The sequence below is a fragment of the Vicugna pacos genome, chromosome 2, assembly GCF_048564905.1.
Source record: "Vicugna pacos chromosome 2, VicPac4, whole genome shotgun sequence".
Lineage (NCBI taxonomy): Eukaryota > Metazoa > Chordata > Mammalia > Artiodactyla > Camelidae > Vicugna > Vicugna pacos.
In genome coordinates this window covers 6942564-6965000 of record NC_132988.1, presented here as the reverse complement: position 1 = coordinate 6965000, position 22437 = coordinate 6942564, and the positions used below count along the sequence as shown (strand labels likewise).

Here is a 22437-nt window from a genome sequence, read left to right as displayed (position 1 = left end):
TTTGTTTGTCCCCTTCTCTTCTACCCTCACTTATTGGTGATCTTTTGACTGATTGATGGCTCTTGCCCCTGGAGTGCTAAGTCATGCTCATCCCATTTTGCACATGTCCTTACCCATGATGCACACAGAAAAACCCATGGGGGGTTCTAAACCACAATGCTAATTATATCACAGTGAGCACTGGGTCATGTCCTGTTAGGTCCTTGTTGCTACCGAGCAGTTGCAGCCTTTGAGTTCTAACCAGTTTCCTGCTGGCACTCGTTCAGAAGAAGTAAAGCCCCTTTGTGCTGAAGGCGGGCATAACACCATCTTCTGGACCCTGCTGCCTCTCCTCCACTTTATCTGCCCGGTGCCTCCACTTATCTAACCACCTAACACTTCCAGTGCTCTGGGAGAGCTGAGGGGTTGCCAGTGTCTTGTCTCTGGAGGCTCATGCCAGCGTTCCTCAGACTTTACCCTCATGATTGTCCTTCAAAGTCAGCACTCTGATGGGTTCAACAGCAGTGTGATTTTGCAGATTTCTCAGCTTCATCTTATCGTTTGATAAGTATGACACTCTTTCCATGTATCTATTCTTAGATGGAACCAGGTCTCTATAATACATGTGATTAATTCACTAACTATTCATTGGTGACCAGGATTCCAGGTACCTTTGGTTATTATGTTATTCATATTTTGTGATGAAATCAAAATAAGGGATGTATTCCCCTTTGAAATATCTCAAAATATAGTTTAAAATCTGAATGTTTTATTTATATTCCATTAAATTAAAAAGTACAATTCCTGTCTATTTAAAGTGATAAGAAACAGGATTTTCTACATGTACTTAGGGGAAGCTATGTACTTTGAGATATGTGAGTTAATTTTTTATTGAATATTTTTATCTGTCACTATTACACACATGAGGGTATCTATAAGCTATATGTGAGTTAAAGTATTATTATAAAACTATTATTATATTATTATAAAATGTTAATTACAATAAGAAAAGAAATCACAATTATAAATATATTTCTAAATTTCCCAAAAATATCTGATCATATAAACGCATTCCAGGACTGTTTTCAAGTGAAGGGGCTCAGAAATAAACTCCATCAGCTTCATGGTAAATCTGACTCTGTATGTGTAAGACACTCTATAATAGTTTATAAAAGTGATTGATATTTTTATGTGTTTTTATTACTCATATTAATGGAAATTTTTTGCAGGATTGTTTTCTTAAGTGAAATACAATATAATTAATCTAATTAATTACATATACCATCAAATAATACTGTTACACAAAGTTTTCATAATTTTGGTTTTAGTTTTTTTACCAAAGAATGCAGTTGCTTCACTTTTTGTTTGCTATCAATTTGAAATAACAATTTCAATTCATATATGTTTAGTTTTCTATTGTGTTTCCTTGAATTGATACATGAAATTGTTTACTTTAGGAAAGAAAGGTGTTAAAAGTAATGTATTCACCAAATTCAATTTGTATTATTTAATTTTGTATTTCACTATGCTATTTATTGATGACAGATTAAATATCTAATTAAATAGGTTAGTGAGAAACTTCCAGGATTTTTAGAAAGTCACATACATTCTGAGATAATGGTACTTTTGTCAACTTCGGTAACTAGAAACTTGCCTAAATTACTTTTATTGCTATTTTATGAAAGCATATTTCGTACACGTAAAAAGCTAGAAAAATAGCTTTCACAATATTGCAAAGTAAAAAGCATCCTGGCATAATCAAAATTAGAAAGGAAATGACTTTAGTGTGACTGTATATCAAAGCAATGTATATTACACAGAAAGCCTCATTCAAAGTAGAGTAGTATGTGGACCATGGAATTTAGAACCATGAGTACAAACATAATATGAAATAGGAAAATAAACTTAAATTTAAAACTTACCATTTTCCAACAGACGGAACTTGTCTTTCAGATTGTGACAAATGCCTGTGGTGAAATACAGGTCTGAAATTCAGCTGTTAGAGTCTGGTATACTCACACCTGATGCTCACTGCCTTGTACGTTCTGATTGAAAAATGCTCATCACCTATAGGCTGTCCAACCTTGTGATTATTATTCTTATGCAGTATGTTGCAGTCACTTCGTAATAGCCATAAAGGTATCAGAATTTTAGAAATGTGCTATGATTTTCTTGTTTTTCCTCACAGTTCCCTTCTGTACTGCCTTGAAAATAACGTTAGCAATCAGCTCAACCAAATAAATTATTTTAGGTTTTTCCTATTACTTTCCAGACATTAGTGCCCCGAGGCAACTTTTTAATGGTGTTGAGGCTCATAAAGATTTAATCACTGAAGAAGTATTTATGGAGTGTCTATTGGCAGCAAGATTATAAAGGTGTGATAGGGGTTCAGAATAAGTGCAAGATTTTGCCCCTGAATTCAAGAAGTGCCCGTTCTAAGGCCATAACTCTCCACTGTGGCTGAGCATCAAAATCACACATTTGATTTAATCTGTTTAAGATTGGGGAAAATGCTGAGAAAAATCAAAGAGTAAAAGATCAGAAATGCTGAATCAGGATGGAGGTAAAGTGTAGAACTGATGTATCTGTATTAAAAAAAAATCAACAGGTTATTTTGATGTTTGGCTAAAACAGTGGAGAATCGGGAAAGAGGAAGATGGGTTAGTAATTGCAAAATAATAAAACAGGTCAGTTCAGGAGTCTGACCAGTTGGATGCCAATCTGAGACCCCTTGCTTCGGCTGAGGTCTTTTTCTGCCGGGCTGCTGTGACAAAATTCTACCACGTGGGTGGTATAAACAGCAAAAATATCTTTCTCACAGTTCTGAGGCTAAGTCCAAGACCAAGACATCAGCATGTTAATGTCCTGTGTGAGGGTCCTCCTTACGGCTTACAGCCAGAGTCTTCTCCCGTGTCCTCAAATGCTGGAATGGGTGAGAGCTCTCAATGGGGTATCTTTTATAGGGACACTAATCCCATTCTTGGGGGCTCTACCCTCATGACCTAATCACCTCCCCAAGGCATCAGGATTTCAACAGATGAACTGTGAAGGTGGGGTACACAAACATTCAGCCCATAGTAATTGGTGACCCCAAATGTAACATCACTATATTTCAGTTTTCTTGCATGTAACATGACACTAATAGCAGTGCATTTTAAAAAGGTGGTTTAAAGGATAAAATTTCATCATTTATTTAAACTCTTTATCACAGTGCCTGACATATTTAAGTGCTCAATAAATATTTATCGAGTTTTCCTTTCAGTGTAGTGAAAAAAAATCCATGCTTTATTTGAAGCGGGGAGGCAATATTCAAATATTGCTTATTTGGAAATGCTGTCTGAAAAGGTGATTATAAAGTTGTTCATTGAAAGCAATTGAGGGTGGAACATTCTGCTTCCACTTAGAAGAAAGAGAAAAAAACATGAAAATACATATAAATTAGAAGTGATCACACAATGTTCTGACAGAGAAAATACCTAAATTAAAGGGATTTCCTATTGCAGAATGACAGAGATAGCAAAATAAAATACTTTAATAAACATTCTCAAGATTATAGTCTTGGAAAATTTTCACTTCAGTGGGTGAAGGAATCTTGATTATAGCAGATAGGGAAGGGCTGTGCTTTCTAGGCAGTGATATAGCAAAACAGGTGGAAAAGTTATTTATTTCAGCCTTAAGGATTATTTAAAAAGAATTATTTGAAAATAGACTTTAAAAAGACCAATGTGCAGTTTGGCATAAAATATAAACATAATTACAAATATCAGATGTACTTTGGGTTTTGATGGTCATTTCCAGTTGTTCTTGTCCAGCGAAAGTTCATCTTTGTTCTGATGTGGTCTCCCTGAGCTGTTCCTGTGGCAGATCCTTCTCTTGTGTACGTCCCCTGTGTGCTTGTCTACCTTACGCACGCTGGGTATCTTTCTATTACACTTCAGGTCGTCAAGAATTCTTTCTGGCTCTTGATCTTTCTCAAAATATTTTTAACTTGAGTCATCCTGAATTGATTTCCCTTTGAGACCCAGCTGTGTGTCCACGGCGTGCCTTGGTGTTAACCAGAGGGACAGCTCTGGCCTTTCTGTTTGGAATTTCTGTTCTCCTGCCGAAGTGCTCACCCAGGCACCTGGTTTTTCATGGAAGCCTGTGGTGATGCCAGGGGTGTTATCACACATTAGTGTCACACGGTGATGTCCCTGTTAGGGTCCAAGCCCCAAGTCCTCTCCCACTGTCCAGATCATGAGGCTCTTCCTGTAAGTCCATGATAAAGCTCCCCCTGGAAGCTGCAGAAACATGGTATGTGTAATCTTCTATAATATGATGTTGAGGAATTTTATTTTGTTTGATAGTTGTTAAGAATTATTATTCTTGAGCTAAATAATATGGCGACCAGAACATGCAGAATGTTTCCCTTTCCCTCTGGTCCCTCCTCCTCTTCACCCTCTCTTTGACTTTCTTGACGGAGAGAACATTTTTGTCATTTGAGATCCAGATTCAGTAGGCTCATAATAATTATTTTCTTGATTATAACCATTCTGTGTGTGTCAGTTAGAGGGATGCCATTTTTAACAGTAAAGCACATGGTGTGGATACAGTTAAGGTCAGAAACCTACAGAGTAGATTTTTGGAGTCCTGCTTGTGGATATTGCTAAGTGCCTGGGTGCTGTCATATTTTAAAGATACAGGGATAAAAAAAAAAGTAACAGATGGGGGAAAGTTTTCTTAAACGAATGATGCTGACACAATTTGTTACAGTTTAGAAAAAAAGGTAAAGATGGATACTCACTTTCTTAAAAAATTTTTGAAAAGAAATGTTAAAGGGTTCGATGGAATTACAACAGTAAGGAACAGTAAGGAAACAGCAAGGAAATGAGGGGAAAGTATTGGGAAATATATTAAATTAGAGTGAAAAAGGGCTTTCTAATCTAAAGTTGACATAAGGAATGAAAAAAAAATCCCAATCAAAAATGTTCTACACAAAATTAAAAGATGAGCCATACATTAAAAATAAAATTGGGGAATCAACATGAAAAATAGTAAATTCAAAATGTAAAAGTTGGAAAAGATAATAAACAATTCTTAGAGGGTACTTCCACTCATTACCAAATATATGAATGAAAACCTGTAAATAATACCTATAGTAAGAGATACTGACAATGTGCGAGCCACATCTTCAGAACAGGTATAACAGCACCCGCCTAGGCACCCTTATTCTCTGCTGCTGAGAAAGTAAAGACACCACTTTCAAATCTAGTTTAAAGGCTGTAGTTTTGTGACCTCAGAAGATCTGTCCGCTTTTCTTCCCTTTTCCTCATGCATTTTCACTGTACTTCTAACCTCTTTTCCTCAGACCTACAGGTCTATTTGACCTCCTTTGATTTGGGCATTTTTGTCTCCACTTTCTTCTTTGTTCTCCTTTCCTGTCTTTTTTTTTCCTATTCCAATTCATGACTGGCAAGGTCAGCAGTATATGTAGGGGCTTAAAAGTCCAGACTCTGGAGGAAACCTACCTGGTGTCTAAGCCTAGCTCTACTAATTCGGGGCCAAGGGAAGCTAAGGAGATGACTTCACTTCTCAGTGTCCCCTGCTCTAAAATGGGAGGACTGTAGCAGTCTCTTCTCATTGGCTTGTTATACAGATCAAATATGTCAACAAGTATGAATTACTTAGAGCTGTATCTTGCATGTGATAGCTGCTATGTAAATAAGGACTCAGATGCATTGATGATTTGTTTTTTCATTTTGCATAAATAATCTGTGGGTTATTATCTTTCAAGCTTACAAAGTTTTGTAACACAGCATTTCTTCTTTATACAAGCATAGTGATCATTCTTTCTTTCCAGATTGCTCCATTTTTTTCATACTCATAAAGATTCCATTAGCCAAAGTGATACATAGCTTTACTTTAGTATATTTAATTTTTCATATTTATGTATCCCATACATAATTTATTTTTAATAACAGCTTTATTGAAATGTAATTCTCATATGATAAAATTAACCCCTTTAAAATGTGTAATTTAGTGGTTCTTAATATATTCACAAAATTATTCAGCCACGATAGCTATTAAACTTTAGAATAATAGGATTCCACACCTATTAGTGGTTATTTCTAGCACCCCATCCCCTCAGGTCCTAGTAAGACTACCCTATTTTCTGTCTCAATAGATTTGGCCATTCTGGACATTTTCGTATAAATTGACTCCTACAATTGGAGGTTTTTTTTTTTTCCCATTTAGCATGTTTTCGAGATTGACTTATATTATAGTATATATCAGTACTTCATTACTTTTAATTGGTAAAAAAAAATTCTGTTGTATATAGGTATTCGATTTTGCTTTTGTCCACTCATCAATTGATAGCTTTTTGAGTTGCTTTCACTTTTTGGTTACTATAAACATTCATGTACAGCTTGCATGTAGACATACGTTTTGATTCTTTTGGATATATGCCTAGAAATGCAGTTGTTACACACATAATGATTCTTTGTTTAACTTTTTGGGGAACTGCCAAACTATCCTTCAGAGTGGGTACACCATTTAATATTCACACCAGCAAAACTGAAGATTCCAGTTTTTCCACATCCTTCCAAAATTTGTTAGTCCTTTTTTTTTTCTCATTTTAGCCAGCCTAGTAGGTATGAAGTTGTATCTCATAGTGGTTTTTATTTGCATTTCCCTAATGACTAATAAGGCTGAGCATTTTTTATGTGCTGTGTGTAAATCTTTTTTCGAGCAATATCTGTTAAAATCCTTCACCCATTGTTTTAATTTGATTCTTTGTCTTTTTTCTTGTTCAGTTGTATCATTCTTTATATATTCTGGATACAAAACCTTTATGAGACAAATGATTTGCAAGTATTTTCTCCCATTCAGTGGGGTATTTTTTTCACTTTTTCAATAGTTTCCTAAGGAGAGCAGAAGTTTTTAATTTTGCTGAAGTATAAGGTATCTGCTTTTCTTTGGTTTGCTGTATAAGGTTACTGAAATTTTTGCTCAGGTACCTAGTGGTAAGCTAATGACTGGCTAGAGATTTAATTAAAGGCTTTGAACCAGTAAGTGTTCCAGACTTTGGCAAGATGCTCTATTTCTGTTTTACGTTCTGCATTGAATTCTCCCTGCAAGCATTACAGGTCTGTCTTAAGCCTTCACTCTGCTTGTTCAAGGTCTCAAGCTCAGCCAGAGATGAGAGATTAGGGAGTCTGTCTTTTTCCTAAAACGTAAAGGAGGTCCATCTTTTCTGGTCATGCACGGAGCCCTGCACATTTGTTTCGCCTTCTAGAGTCCTGGGAACAGGCAGATCTTTTCAACCACCCCCTGCGCACCTGCCCTTCCTGTCTTCCCTGTTAAGATTTTTGGCATGCTAATTTTCATCCCCACTCATATCTCTGCCTTGAGAGCTGTAACGTTACACAAGTACAGCTGTTTGTCTTCAATAATGGACTCAGGGGCAGGGCTGTTTACACAGACTGAGCTCCAAGTCTTGCTCAAATAAAAAGAAATCACGGAAATGGAAGTTTTCAGGGAGCCGCTACATCCATCAGAGAGTATGGGGTCTCGGAGGAGCCCCAAACCCGTCCTTCCCCGTCCAGGATCAGCTAGGAAGACGGTCTTCCCAGCCAGCAGAGGTACCAAGCTGGTGGTCCAAGGTTCCCATGCAGCCGTGAAGAGACGGATGCCACCAGCATCACTGCTCTGGCTGAGACTCAGACATTTTTAACAGTAGATGCTCTGGGGAACCCTTGACTATTTCCAGAGTTCTGGAAAAAAAAATGGTTTTGACAATTTTTGCCAGTGTATTCATTATCTTTATGAAAGAGAAGTTTTTCTGGTCTTTACTACCTCTAGAGATGCTTCTTGGATTTGATTTTGATAAACAGTGAGAGGATTTTTTCTTTCTTTTTTCTCAAATGGTTATGCATTTTTCCCCATACATTTGAAATGTCATGGTTATTTATTTTTTTTAATATACTGATTGTTTCTGGGAGGCTTACAAAGTCCTATTCTATTTATATGGCTATAAATTTTATCTCTAAGTTCACACTGCTATAATATTTTTCTGGGTAAATTTAGAATTAACAGATATAAAAATTAACGGACAATTACAATTGTGAAAAATATATTAAGAGCTGTTTAACTATAAATAAGAAAAAATATATATTTTCATTAATTAAAAAGGTAGGCTGCATTACAATAAATATGTGAAAATTCAGTTATTTTATATAAATTTGTATAATTCAAATCAATACTAAGAGATTATTCTTTTTAAACAAAATTTGTCTTGAGAAAAAAGTGATTACAGCGTATAAAATCTTCCAGCTTTGTAGAACTAATAATGATTGTTTTGATAGTTTAAAGGTAATATTTTAGTTATTTACTTTGCTCCTGAATACATTTTTTAAAAAGTGAATTGTTAAAATACATTTTAAATACAAACAATTCATTTTATTTAATTTTCCTTTTTTTTTCTCTAGGACTTTGGAGATGATGGGTCCTTGTATATTACTAAGGTTACCACAACTCACATGGGAAATTACACCTGCTACGCAGACGGCTACGAACACATCTCTCAGACGCACATCTTCCAAGTGAATGGTAAGAATTGTCTAGCTGTCTTAATGGCTTTTTGGTTCACTAGCTATTCAAAGAACATAACAATAGACTAGGAAAGCTTTTTTTTTTTAATTTTGGAACTTAACTATTACTGTAAAACCTTTTCCAATTATAACAAAAGTGTAAAACCTATTCCAATTATAATAATTTTGTACCACTTTTGCCAGCATGAAACATTATGGAGTAACTCATTCTAACTGGAAAATTCAAGCATAAGAAATTTAGATTATTTCTCAGCTCTAGAATATCAACAATTAGGCAAGCATATCAATTTTAGAAACTGAAAACCTTAAGCATTTAAATGTTTTAATTAGATCATCTGTTTAGTTGATCTTGCTAATGATGTAGAAAACTTATTTATATATAGAAAATTTTATTTTGTTTAATTTTTTAAAAAAAATTATTGAAGTATAGTTGATTCCCAATGATGTGTTAGTTTCTGGTGTACAGCATAGTGATTAGGTTATATGTATGTGTATTCTTTTTTATATTCTTTTCCATTATGGTTTACAGAATATTGAGTATGGTTCTCTGTGCTATACAGTACAACTTTGTTGTTGATTTTGTATATAGTAGTTTGTATCTGCTAATCCCAAACTCCTAATTTATCTCTCCCCACTCCTTTCCCCTTCGGTAATCATAGATTTGTTTTCTATGTCTGTGAATCTGTTTCTGTTTTGTAAATAAGTTCATTTGTGTCATATTTTAGATTCCACGTGTAAGTGATACATGGTATCGGTCTTTCTCTGACTTACTTCACTTAGTATGATAATGTCTGGGTCCATCCGTGTTGCTGCAAATGGCATTATTTCATTCTTTTTTATGATTAAATGATATTCACCACATAAATATACCACATCTTCTTTATCCAGTCACTTGCGGATGGACATTTAGGTTGTTGTCATGTCTTGGCTGTTGTAAATAGTGCTGCTGTGAACATTGGGCTGCATGTATCTTTTTCAATTAGAGTTTTCTCTGGATAAATGCCCTGGAATGGGGTTGCTACAACATATTAGTAACTCTATTTTTCGTTTTTTAAGGAACCTCCATACTGTTTTCCTTACTGGCTACATCATTTTACATTCCCACCAACAGTATAGGGAGGTTCCCTTTTCTCCACAACCTCTCTAGCATTTATTATCTGTAGACTTTTCAATCATGGCCATTCTGACCGGTGTGAGGTGATACCTCATTATAGTTTTTATTTGGATTTCTTTAATAATTAGTGAAGTTGAGTATCCCAGAAAATTTTACAATCTCAATAATTAATTTAATGGCTATGAACATTGGTCCAGTAGGCGGATACCATTCTTACAATCAGTACTCTTTTATTTATGATTTAATTCAAATTTTAGTTATTTAGATGAATTAATAATGTGGGATTGCATGTATGATTCATTAACAGACACACTGATGTATACAGTAATTTACTCTATGATTTACCAAAAGGGGGCAGAAAGTTACTTGGCTTTCTGTAGGAACAGCTGGGTGGCTAGTGTGATTGGTATGAATTAAGAGGAGTGGTAGCTATGAGACTGGAGAGGCAGCCTGGGGTCAGATCACATGGAGCCCCTTGGTCCCACTTAAATATTTGGATTCCTATTCTAATTGTAACTGGAAGCCATCAAAGCATTTACTGTATGAAGTAGAATATTCTGATTTGTTTTAAAACGACAGGAAGCACTGAGACTGTTTAAAAATATTATTTTAATAGTCTTGGGAACAGATAAAGTTGGCTTAAAATACAGTGTTAATAATGAAGAAGTCAAGTGGCCAGATGTAAGATATATTTTGAAAGTAGATCTGGCGGTATTACTGAGGGGTGGCATGTGAATATGAGAAGAGAGCTTTAAACAAAAATGAACCCACGGAATTTGGAGGAAGCACTTAGGTGTGTGGTCATGACACTAACTGCAATGGAAAAGGAGCACGTTTGGAGACCGAGATCAATGCTTTGTTTTTTTGCTTTTGGGAAGTTAACCTCAGTACCTTTAACCGGATGGATGTCCCCTGTGCAACTGAGTATGTAAGTCTGGAGATCAGAGTGACAGCCCAAAGTTGTGTATTTAGGTAACGTCAGTGTGCAGAGACTGTTTAAAGCCATAAATATGAACATGATGACATGACCTTAGGAAGGAGTATAGGTCGCTGTGAAGTCAGGGGATTGAGCCTTGGCTCTGAGGTTAACAACTGGAGACAAGAAGGCCTGGAATGGGCATCCTGTGGTGGGAGATACGCGTCCTAGAAAGCAGTGAAGAAAATGTTGGAAGAAATGAACAGAAAGGTTTGGGAATTCACGGTTTGACCAAGGCTCGTGTCCCGCAGAAGCAGACTGAGACCTTGGCTTCTGGTGCAAGTACTGTTGTCGCCTAGACATGGGTCAAGGCTTGGAAAGTCACGTTCAAGGGAACCAGTTAGGAAAGCAGAGGAGCTGTGAAGGCGGTGAGGTGTGCTTGTCCCCAGGGTCTCATGTTTGGAGTTTGTCGTTCAGATACAGAAACTGCCCCAGAGTGTGCGCGATCTTGGGAGGACAGGACCAGTGCTGGGGGTGAGGAGGGTGCTCCCCGCCTGGATGCCGTGTTCCTGGGGAAGGGGGTGTCCCAGCGAGCCTGCCCCCCTCCCCCTGTTCGCTGTGATTGTTTACCCACAAATGGACTACTTGACAAGGCTCATGCTCCGCACTGCTTTGTTTTTGTTTTGTTGTGGTTTTGAGGGGGTGTTGTTTCCTTGCTTTTTAGAGTTAAGGAGAGCAATTCTCCCATTTTGTTCTCGGCTGACCGTTAGTTCTGTCTGTTATATCTTATCCCCACTTTCAGTCCTTGTTCGTCCAGTCTAAGGGCCAACCATTCGAGAGCTCTTGCCAGTTTGTGGAGTGGTGTATGGTCCACGTTCTAGCTGCATCAGAATCCCATGAAAAAATATCAGAAATGTAGAACCTGGGCTTTGCCAGCACTTTCTGGAAGTTCGATTTGAAATCTGCATTTCGATAGGCTCCTCAGGGAACTGGGGTGCTTGGTAAATCATGAGAACCGTTCCAAATGGTGGCTCCTCCGCGAGCGCGCTGTAGGTTTGGTGTACAAGCCGCTCACTTGCCGTCTCCGGCCGGGAAGCCCGGGGAGAACGCTCCGAGCCGAACTGCAGGCACTCACGTTGCAGGACGCACCCTGAGCAGCGCTGGGGGACGCGGCGAGCTGACCTCGCCCCTCCTGCGGATGAACCGTTTACTCTCCGATCTCAGGTTTTTCTGAAGATGAAATATGGACATCAAGGAAGAATGAGTTCCCAGGAGCAGCGCCGCCTGTCTCCCCCTCCATCAGGCTGAGATGATGAATTAATTAAGAGGAAGTCACATTAGCAGTGATTGTCTGGACTGAGATCTGATCCCTTCCCTTTTCCAGAAACCAAGATCCCTAAGGCTGGGAGTAAAAGCGGTCTCTTTGCATTACCTCCGACCACGCTGCACCTGCTTCAGAATCCTTGGTGTTGATGTTCCCATGAAGGGATGGGGTTTGGAAAGAGAAACAATGACATTGTCTTGGTTGAAAGTGAACAGAGAGAGAGAGAGAGAACCGTGCAGTGGCTGGAGAGATGTGGGATCACGAGGGGGGATTTGATGAAAACTGTAGCTGTGGTTATCTTTCATGCTGATGTGAACAGTCCAGTCAAGATGAAAAGCAGCTCATAGGAGAGAAAAGGGGGAAACTTGCAGTAATCAAATCCTTAAAAAGTTGATACAGCCTAGTACACAACTGGAAGCGTTGTGCTTTGCAAGATTGATAGTTAATCTGCTGAAACAGGGAACAAGAGAGACTCTTTGGGAACAGATGCTCAGGGGGGCAGCGTGAGGAAATCCTTTTACCGTTGCTTGGGTTATTTCAGTGAAATGAAGAATACCAACTATTGAAAGCGGGGAGTGTGTGAGAGCCCTAGCAGGCTGAAGAGAGGAAGAGGCATAAAATAATTACCTTGCAGGGACGTAGGCTGATGGAGCTGGCCACCTGTGCGTGGAATGTTGGGGAGGTGTTAGGGTGTTCTTGAGATGAGATATATCAGTATGTTTTCCCCTCAGTTGTGGCTGGCTGTGACTTTGCAATTGTAGAAAGAAGAGATTTGGGTTTAACCAACATTTGATTTTGTCAGGTGAGTAAGTGAGAAAGAGACAGGCCTGAGGAAGTTGAACAAGTTGATAAGAGAAAGACTGTAATGATGGACCACGGAATGAATGGTAAGGTAAGGAAAGTGGGAGGCGAGGAAAGAAGGGAGCCCATGAGAAATGTGAAATGGAGTGAAAAATTGACTGCAGTAGCCAAGTTGGTCAAATACTACGAGAATGGGGTCCGAGAGAGAGAGAAATGCAAAGCCTCCACTCAAAACATTTTCTTAAGGCATCTGGCAATCGCAGTTTTTAAGAAATACTTTCAATTAGGTCAAGTCTATATAAAGAAATAGCAGGGCCATTAAGGTTTGACAGGTGTTTAGGCAGCCCGGCTGTTCGTCGAAACCTACCTTTTCTGTTCTGGCCTGAGATAAGAGGGAGAGATGGAGTGTAGTGTAGACGAACACAAATTCATCAAATTCAACCACAACTGATAAAAAACAAAACAAAATCCTGTTGTACTACATTTTATCAACTAAGGAAGACAATAAGTGTATTTCAAAGATCATCATTAATATTTAAACCCATTTGAAGAAGCCAAAAAGTGGAGTTAAAAAATGTGTTACGTATCAGTAAGAGATTACCTTCAGCCCTGTAACAGAGATCCCAAATCACAGAGGCTTAAAGAAGACACCGGTGTAGTTTTCTTCGGCATCAGAGAAGCCCTGAAGACCTGGTTCAGGATGGCAGCCTCACCACGTCATCATCCTATGCTTCCGCTAGTTGTGGTTAACACCTGGCTTCCTTTCTCAGCGTCATCCCATGTTTTCCAAATGGCAGTGGAAATGCCAGTCATCGTGTTTCCATTTCAACAAGGAAAAGGGAAGCCAGAGGAAGGAAAGATACCACCTGACACCTGTGAGAGCACATTTAAAGGATGTTCAAAGGAATCACCAACAATAACTGCCACTGACCCTGTCAATGCAGAGATTGCAAGAGAGAGTTCTTTGACCTTGGAGTCTACCATTCACAGAAAATGAAGGTTTAATTAATTAGAAGGGAGGAAGGTGAGAATAAATGTTGGGTAGGTAATTAGTGGCGTTGTCACAAAAGTGTCTGGTGGGTCAAAACATTTTACAAAAGCTTTTTAGAATAATGACACTTGATAATGCAATATTTAGAAATGGTAGGATTAGCTATAAAACCACACCCCTACAAGAGACTTGCTAAGCAAGTGGTTTGTACCTGTTTTGGGGGTTTCCCTGTCCTGTGATTTTTATATTATCCATATTTGGCATAATAACTTTAAATATATGCTTTGTGTATAAGTAGATATAATATGCTTGAGATCACTCAGAATATTGTTATAGGCCAATAGCAAAGGAAGAGTTGAGGAGGAGCTGTGGCGCTGAAAAACACAATGAAATTGCAAGAAAATGCAAATGAGGTAGACAAATGGCACATTTATGGGCCTAGCAAATTTCTAAAACTAGTTTAACTCATTTTTCATTCTCCATCCACTTTTCAGAAAAGGTTTAAAAGGCTTTTAGAAAGTCAGGTTTCCATTGGAAATTTAACACATTTATTTTAACAATTGGCTAATTAGTAATAAAACTAAAATATATTATTGATGACCATCAGAAGCTCTGAAAAATACAAGTCACTGGAATTTGTTGAAGAGTGTTTTTGAACTGCTGAGTCTATTTACATATCCCAGGGTGCAAGCCAAATGAAGATCTATCAATAGCCCTTTTTCTTTTCAAACAATGCAAAATTAGATTATTGAAATATGAGTGAGATCCTGTGTCCTTGTCAGAAGAAACAGTATGTGTATATCAAAGGAGCTTGACTCTACCAGTGGAATTCATTTCATGCTTTTCTTTTTCTTTTTACATAAAACAAATTGTCTTTAGATCTTCAGCTCATGATACAGAGTGTTTGAAATGTTCAAAGTCATCCAGTGTTTACACTACCCTCTGGCCAGAAAGCTTGTCCATATTCACAATAGAGCCAAACATAAGCTATTATTTCTCTCTCATTTACTGTTTAGAACCTCACACATAATCTCGAGTGGACGACTTTTCAACTCATGTCAGAAACATCCACACAAAATTGCTAGTTTTATGGGATGTCTATTAGAACACCCCTATTGTATCCTCCTTCAGGGTTTGGATACAGCTGAAAGAAAGACACGTGGAACTAACCATAGAGACATCAAAGCATCACTACCTTTACTAATAAAGCTTTTGACAGCAAGTAGCTTAAGTCTGGAGAAGCAGTGGCTTGCTTCTTCTGTGTCGTGGACTTGAACTGAGTTATCTGGTCACATGCAGCTAAGCTTGGAATCAAACTGTGAACAGTAAGATGCAGAAAGCAGGAAATGACAGACCAAGTTTCTCCTCTCTGCCTTCCTCCCACTGTGTGTTATTAGAGGATGCCAGAGAGAAGCCTTGAGGGTTACTCTGGCTCAGTGGTTCTCTACCTGTGGTTCTGGGACCAGCAGCTTGAGCTACTTGTGTTACCAAAGGCAAGTTCCTGTGCCCAACACACCGTGAGGCCAAACAAACTGAAACGTTGGAGTTTGGAGCAAAGAAAGGTTGACTGCAGGGCCGAGCAAGGAAGACGGGGTGGCTCATGCCCAAGAAAACTCTAAACTCCTGGAAGGGTTTCAGCAACGCCCATTTAAAGGCAGGTGAGGGAGAGGGTCACAGGGTTATGGTCAGCTTGTGCACAACTCTCTGATTGGTTGATGATGAGGAAACAGGGTGGTCAACACCATCAACCCTCAGGCACCAGAAGGTCTGGGGGCCGCATGCTCTCCATCATCAAGTAGTTAATTTCTTCCCTTTGGTGGTGGTTTTCAGCATTTGAAACACTCAAGAAATATGCATGAGATGCTATGATCTGGGTGCTTCAGAGAGGAGCTGCAGCAGAGGATATGGGGAGGGGTCTGGCCCTGGAGGATCCCACAAGGTCTTGCTCCACTATACTTGTTTTAAATGCAGATTCTCAGGATGCATACATCCTGAATCAGAGGCTCTGGTCATGAGGTAGGATGGTCTGCGGTTAAGAAACCCTCCTGATGACTCTAAGGATAAGGTTTGAGAACAATTCCTCAGCTGTTTGATTCCGGAGACATATGTGAAGTTGGGGTATAGGTTCTTCTTCATGTTCTCCAGCCTTACTCTTACTTTTGATTTCAAATAAGCATATAGTGATCTCAGAAAGTGGCTCTTTCTTAGGAGGTTGAGATCAGACATGAATCAGATCAATCCTGATTTGCTGAAGACCCCACTCGGGCTTCCTCCTCTTCCTCCGAGGACATCCCCTGACAGCTGAGCATGCAGGGGTTCGTCTCTCTTCCACTCTCCTTAGGACTTTATTGGACACAAGAAGCTTTATCCACTGCACTCAGGGTAGCCCGATTGTGCCAGGGACTGAATGTCCCCGGGGACAGCCCTTAACCAATGAGGGACACGAGTGATGGCTGAGAAGCCCCCTTCCCCCTCAGTGGGAAGATGCTCAGATGCATTCTGCCTGATTCCTCAGGTGGTCCCCACTGGAACTGAGTCTTTTTGGTGCTGTCTTTTTTTTCCCCCTCTATCTTACTTTTCCTTCTCCTTCACTTGTGCTTCCTGCAATCACGCCCCAAACTATTTGAACCTAAGTTCTTTTCTCAGATCTGCACTTGGGGACACTCGTACTTAGGGAAGATTTTAACTTATTGACTTTCGCTGCCCTTGTGTGGCCTGTCCTGAGAGCTAGAATGTTTGCCTCTAGAAGGCTTTGAAATATGATACAATAGTACATTAATTCATCTGAGGATTCTAGTCTTTCCCATGCTAAATTATGTTCCGTTACACTGTTCAATAGAGCTCTCCAGAGCTTCTGCAATTAGATTAAATCATCACATCAAGATACTCCAATTATGCCATAGCAAGATCATAGAGATACTCAAATTTTAATATATAATCTAATTATTAAATTCCCAGAGAGAAGTAATACTTCAAAGATTAAAGTTTCAAAGAAATTACTCCAAAGTGATTAATATCCAAAATTAAATTCTCTGCCCTTGTGACAGAAAGTCTAAAGAAAGTTGGAGAGTTTTAAGAACAATTAAAGTCTAAAGAATCAAGATCCTTCCTGATTTCTTATTTTTTCTTGAAGTTTGTGGTTTTGGGATAACTTCAGCATCTCCATCCTGGGCTAATTCTCACTGGATCTAAGTGATGCTATGTGTTTTCAAATGGCTGCACGTGTTCTTTATTTGCTATTTCCTGGAATTCTGCCTTCTGATGGATTACACAGTTTTCAGAATTTTATTTTTCCTCCACTAATCATTTATTAGCTACACCTCTTGGCGTGAATTTTAGGTGTAGCTGATTTATTTCTAATATACAACTTTAACTTATTACTATGTATCTTCAGATACTTTACCACTTCACATATAAAATAAGAAACTTGATACAGTACACTTTGACTCACCCCTTTTAACATCTGTTGTGATAATATCATCACACATTTTACTTCGATCATTATTCTTACTTTAATTAAATATCTTTCAAAGAATTAAAAAAAAAACAAGAAAGCAAGACTTTTGCATTTACCCTTTCTGATTTCATGTAAATCCAAATTTCTAGATTTTCCTTCAGCCTAGTAAATATCATTTAACACTGTGCAGTTCAAGTCTGCTCTGGATACATTTTCACAGCCATTGTTGTTTAAAGATATTTTAAAATTTTGTCTTCATTGAAGAATTATTCCTGCTGGAAACTGAATTTTGGGCAGTTTTTTGTTGTTGTTTTCCTTCAACACTTTTCACATGTTATCCTATTGTCTTTAGGCTTGTATGATGTCTAATGAGAAGTCTGTTCTGTTTCTACTCTTTTTTCCCCATTTCTCTGGCTGCTTTTGTGATTTTCTCTTTTTCAGTGGGTTTCAGCAATTTGATTATGATATGCCTTAGTTTTATCTTCTCTTCTTAGATTTATCCTGCTAGGATTGTTCAACTTGGATTTTCCTGTATATTTTTTTTCCAACAAATTTGGAAACAAAAATAATTGGCCATTCTTTTCAAATTGATTTCTGCTCTCTTCCTCCATTGGGAATCCAATTACAGGTATGTGTTATTGCTCAATATTTTCACACAGGTCCTAAGCTCTTTTCCTTTTATTTCTCTTTAATCTTTATTCTTACTGTACTTCAGTATAGATAAATTCTATTGCTCTGACTTCAAGGTAAAAATCTTTCTTCTACCTGTCTAATCTGCTATTAATCCCAAACATAGTATTTTAAAAGTTTATTTCAAATATTATATTTTCAACTCTAAAAGTTCCTTTTTTTATAACCTGCATTTCTCCCCTCATGGTGTCTGTGCTTTTCTTTAAATCTTACAACCTATTCATACCAGATATTTTAATTATTTCTTGTTAATTTCACATCTCTAAAATTTTTGTCCCTATTGACTGATATTTTTCTCACATATGAGTCGAATTTTCTCTTTTATTCTCATATCAGTTAAAATATTTTTTAAAATTAGATGAAGAAAATTGTTGAGGAAGATTTGCTGGATACTTTTGAGAAGTGTTAAGTTTTGTTTTGACATTAATTTACCTGTATATCAGTTTGATATTTTAGATTTTTTTTCAAACTTCATTTGAATATTTCTGGAGTAGCCTTTATATTAGTTTGTTTTCTCATCCTTCCAAGAAGTATTGTTTCTGGAGTCCCTATGAGATCTCCAATCTGTTTTCTCAGATGGGTCCCTCCAGTCTGAAGTCTGATTAGGTGAACTCATATGTCACCCATCACTGTGTAAGCTCCTGGAACTTTTAGACTTTTAGCTTCCTATAGCCACTGAATTTTGCCTGACTTTGTGGACTTTCATTCTGTGCATTGAACCAAAGCCCCTAGAGCCCCCTTTGCAGATTCCTGTAGCTCTTTCTCTACATATTTCTCTCCTTTTTGGTGCTCTCTTCTATATATTACAGCTGCCAAGCTTTCTTGGATTCTAATATCTTTATCTTTAGTTCATTGAGACCCTTCAGTTCCCCCTCCCTGCATCAGTGTCAACTGAATGCCTTTAGGCTGATAGCTGAGGCAATGAGACAGCTCATCCCATTGTTACTCTTTTTTTCTCTTATTCTGGGGATCAGAGTGCTCTGCTGCTGGCTTCCGATGTGTGATAAAAGTTGCTTCACATTTATTCTATTTATGTCCGGTGGAGGATGGCTTATCTCTTACTAATTTTCATTGTGATCTTATATCTCACAGGAACCATTCTTAAAACTGAGAGGTGGTACTAATTAAAGTCTAATTTTCTCATGACCCTCATGTGTAAAAGTTCTGAAAGTTAGTGAGGATGGTTAAGGTTGACAGTCTGAAGGCATATCAAATAAATTTTGAAATTGCAAGTAATACTTCTTTGTTCTCAGAGTTCAGTATTTAATTCTGCCAAAAGCCATGCCATGCACTCAGCAGTATATGAAGGAAGGAGAATGACCAAAAAGAGTTGGTTTTGCTGTGGCAAGATATGATTCTTTTTTAATTAACTGCTTAAGGTTAGAGAACTTAGATTGAATTGATGAAAACCACACATAAATAGGGGGCATAGCTCAGGGGTAGAGCATTTGACTGCAAAAAAACACATAGAAATAGGTTAATTTTGTCACCGTAAATGGAGAAAACATGATTTGTTGTCTACCAGATAATTTCCTATAGTTTTCTCTAGTAATAGAAGGCCAATTTTAGTAGGCCACCCATCAAAAACTGTGTTTCCCAGATCCCTTTGCAGCAAGATGTTGTCCTGTGACAAAGTGGTGGCCAGTGGTGCATTTAATGTCTGAATTATGACCATAAGAGGAAAGATATGTGCCTTCCATCCTCTTTTTTTTTTTTTTCCTATTTCTGCTCTTTTTGGAATATGGGTCTGACGATGGTAGCGGGAGAAGCTATTTTTAATTTGGAGGAAGAAAATCATTTTTTGAAGATAGCAGAACAAAAATAGATGGTACCTGGGTGGGGTAGACTGAAAATGACTTCACAGAAGCTAGTCACATCCTAATCCTCGGGACAGGTGAAGGCTACTCCATATGTGACAGGGGACTTGCATATGTGATTCAGTTAAGGTTCTCAAGATAAGGATATTATCCAGGTAGGTGCTACGTGTAATTTATAAGGGTCCTCAGACAAGAGAGGCAAGAAAGACAAAGAAAGAATTAGGACATGTGATGACAGAAGCAAGAAGTTAGAAGGATCTGATGAATGAGAATGTAGGTACAATTTTCACGTCAGAAATTGCAAGGATGTGCATTTTTCCCTGGAGCCTCCAAAATGAACCAACCTTGCTGGCAGCTTAGTAAAACTGATTTTGGATTTCAGAAGTGTAAGAGAAGAAGTTTGTGCTGCGTGAAGCCACTTAAATTTGTGGTAATGTGTTATAGCAGCAACAGGAAACAGATACATTGAGTATGCAATAAGAGGAAGTGACCAAACCATTCTTTGGCCTGTACCTTGTTTAAGCTATGGTATTTGGTTCTCTGTGAAAACAGCTTAATTGCATCCATGCTCTCAAGCCAGCATCCCTCTGTATAACACAGATCAGGACTTCTATCTTATTTAAGCTGCTGACTGTACTGTTGTTCTGTTTATTCCAGTAGTTTAAGCACCGTCCTTCTTTTCTGTAGGTAGAATGATTTCCTACAGGAAACGTGAGAAATCCCGTTGATTTCAGTCCAGTTGGGGGTTGATAATGGGGCTCTGCTTCATGCAGTGATCGATCCAGGATCCTCTCTCTACAGTCCGTAATATCCTGTAATTCAGCACTCCTGAATGTCCTTGCTCCGATCTGTGAACTATTTGTCATGAGATAAAGTATAGAAATGACGAATATGCTTTAAAATTTGTATAGTAAATCCATAGTGTTACACCATCTATGAAAGGGGTCTTATGTTCTGTAACTGCAGAAATTGAAGGGGAAAAACATCTCCACCACTGTGGATGGCTTTAGAATCCCTTCCCAAGGCCTTAAGGTCTTCCACTGGATTGTCTGGGTTTGTTTCACAGACAACAAAAGAGACCACGTGTGAAGGATTGCGTGGGAGATTTTACAGAACAGGTCTTGTGGTAGCAGACAGCACTTTGGCCTGTTGACCAGGACGCATATTTAGTGCTTTGTATTGTAAAGGAGTCTGAAAAAGGTAAGACTTAGCCCTGGGCTCAGAAAGGAGAGGGAATACACTGAGCACACATCTGGCCTGATTGTGCCCCAAGAGCTCCGTGTTCATAAACTTTCGGGGAGAAAGATCAGACCCCGCAGGGTGCCACCTCCCTCAGAAGACAGTTAAGACAATCATCCTGTCCTTGGGAACAGGCCTTTGTGGACCTGGCGCCACACTGGGATTACTTGCATTTGTGAAGCCAGGTCTATAAGGGATTACGCCGGAGCCCCACAGTGTTTCAGCTGGTGGGTATCCCCTGTCTGATTCTGAGACAAAAATTGAGATGAATGTGCCTTCAGGGGCTGGTGCAGACCTAAAGCTCCCCTGAGCTCCACCAGGTTTCATGTCCTCGGTGTGGAGGTTTCTAGACCCTATGCTGCATTTATTTCTGCTACATCTCCCCCTGTATCTCATTCTCTCTTTCTATTAGTCATTCCATTGTTTCTTTCAGGCGGGATTAGCCTCTTAATTTGGCTCTTTTGTTCTTCCTTTGGCTGGGCAGTGTGCCAGAAGGAAGGGTCGGCTCTGTTTTTCACTGCTTTCTGCTGCCTAGCCCAGACACTTTTGTTCTCACGTATTTCTCTTATGTATTGTCCTGTGGGATCTGTCGCAGTGAGAGATTGGAAAATATGGCACTTGGATCTGCCAAAAGCATTCATAAGTCAGACAAATATTTTCCACCTTCTCCTTTCTGATCTAAGTAATCCCACCCAAGGGCTTTACTTCCATTAGAACAGCATCTAACCCCTGCCCAGACTCGGTCCATCATGATCTTGCTGAGGCCCCTTTAGGTATGTTTCATCTTGGCTGTGGCTTCCCTTGGAGCCTTAACTCCACAGATTCCCTGGCCACGTGCCCTTGGATTCGGAGGACAGCTCCGCCACCACCTGCAGTCACTGCCACCTTACGTCCGGGGGCGCTGTGATCATTTCATACGCTCTTCTGTCTTTCTGACACATTTCCCCACAATTCGTGTGAACAGTTGATCGAGATTTATGACGTGCTATTCTCATATTGGTGTATCCCCGACTTCACATTTATGAGGTCAGGTCACATGCTTCCCCTGCTGAAAATCCTACACTGGCCCCCAGTATCACTCAGATTAAAAGTCAGTCTCTTAAACACCCATCAAGACCATTGTGTTGTGATTTCGCAGTTTCTTCCTAGCCTGCTCCTCTCCCCCTTGCAAACTTCACTCCAGCTACTCTTAATGCTCATTGCTGTTCTGGTCTTAAACATCCCAAGTTTGCCGTTGGCTGTTCCCTCTGCCCGAAGAGACTTCACCAAACCCCCACAAGGCTGCCTTCCAAACACTTTCAACTCCTGGGTTCAACGTCCCTTTCTCAACGAAGCCTATTCAAACTAGACAATTTAGGAGTACCGCTGGTCCCCACCATCCCACACTCCCGGTCCCTCTCAGTTTTATTTATGGACAGCATTATCCCTTCCTAACAAGTTGTGTGCATCCTAAAATGCTATTAATACTGCTCTTTTCCTCATAGGTCAACGTCTTTGAAATAGGGACGCATTCTTCAA

At 38.9% G+C, this 22437-nt stretch overlaps 1 protein-coding gene across 1 annotated transcript in view; it reads left to right on the top strand.

The window, feature by feature from the left end:
- The window catches only part of FSTL5 (follistatin like 5), a 625236-nt gene that overhangs the window by 444198 nt on the left and 158601 nt on the right, over positions 1-22437 (top strand). The window contains exon 7 of the mRNA XM_072972286.1: positions 8448-8568. Coding sequence (XP_072828387.1) covers positions 8448-8568 — 121 coding nt within the window. The remainder of the gene's footprint in view (positions 1-8447; positions 8569-22437) is intronic.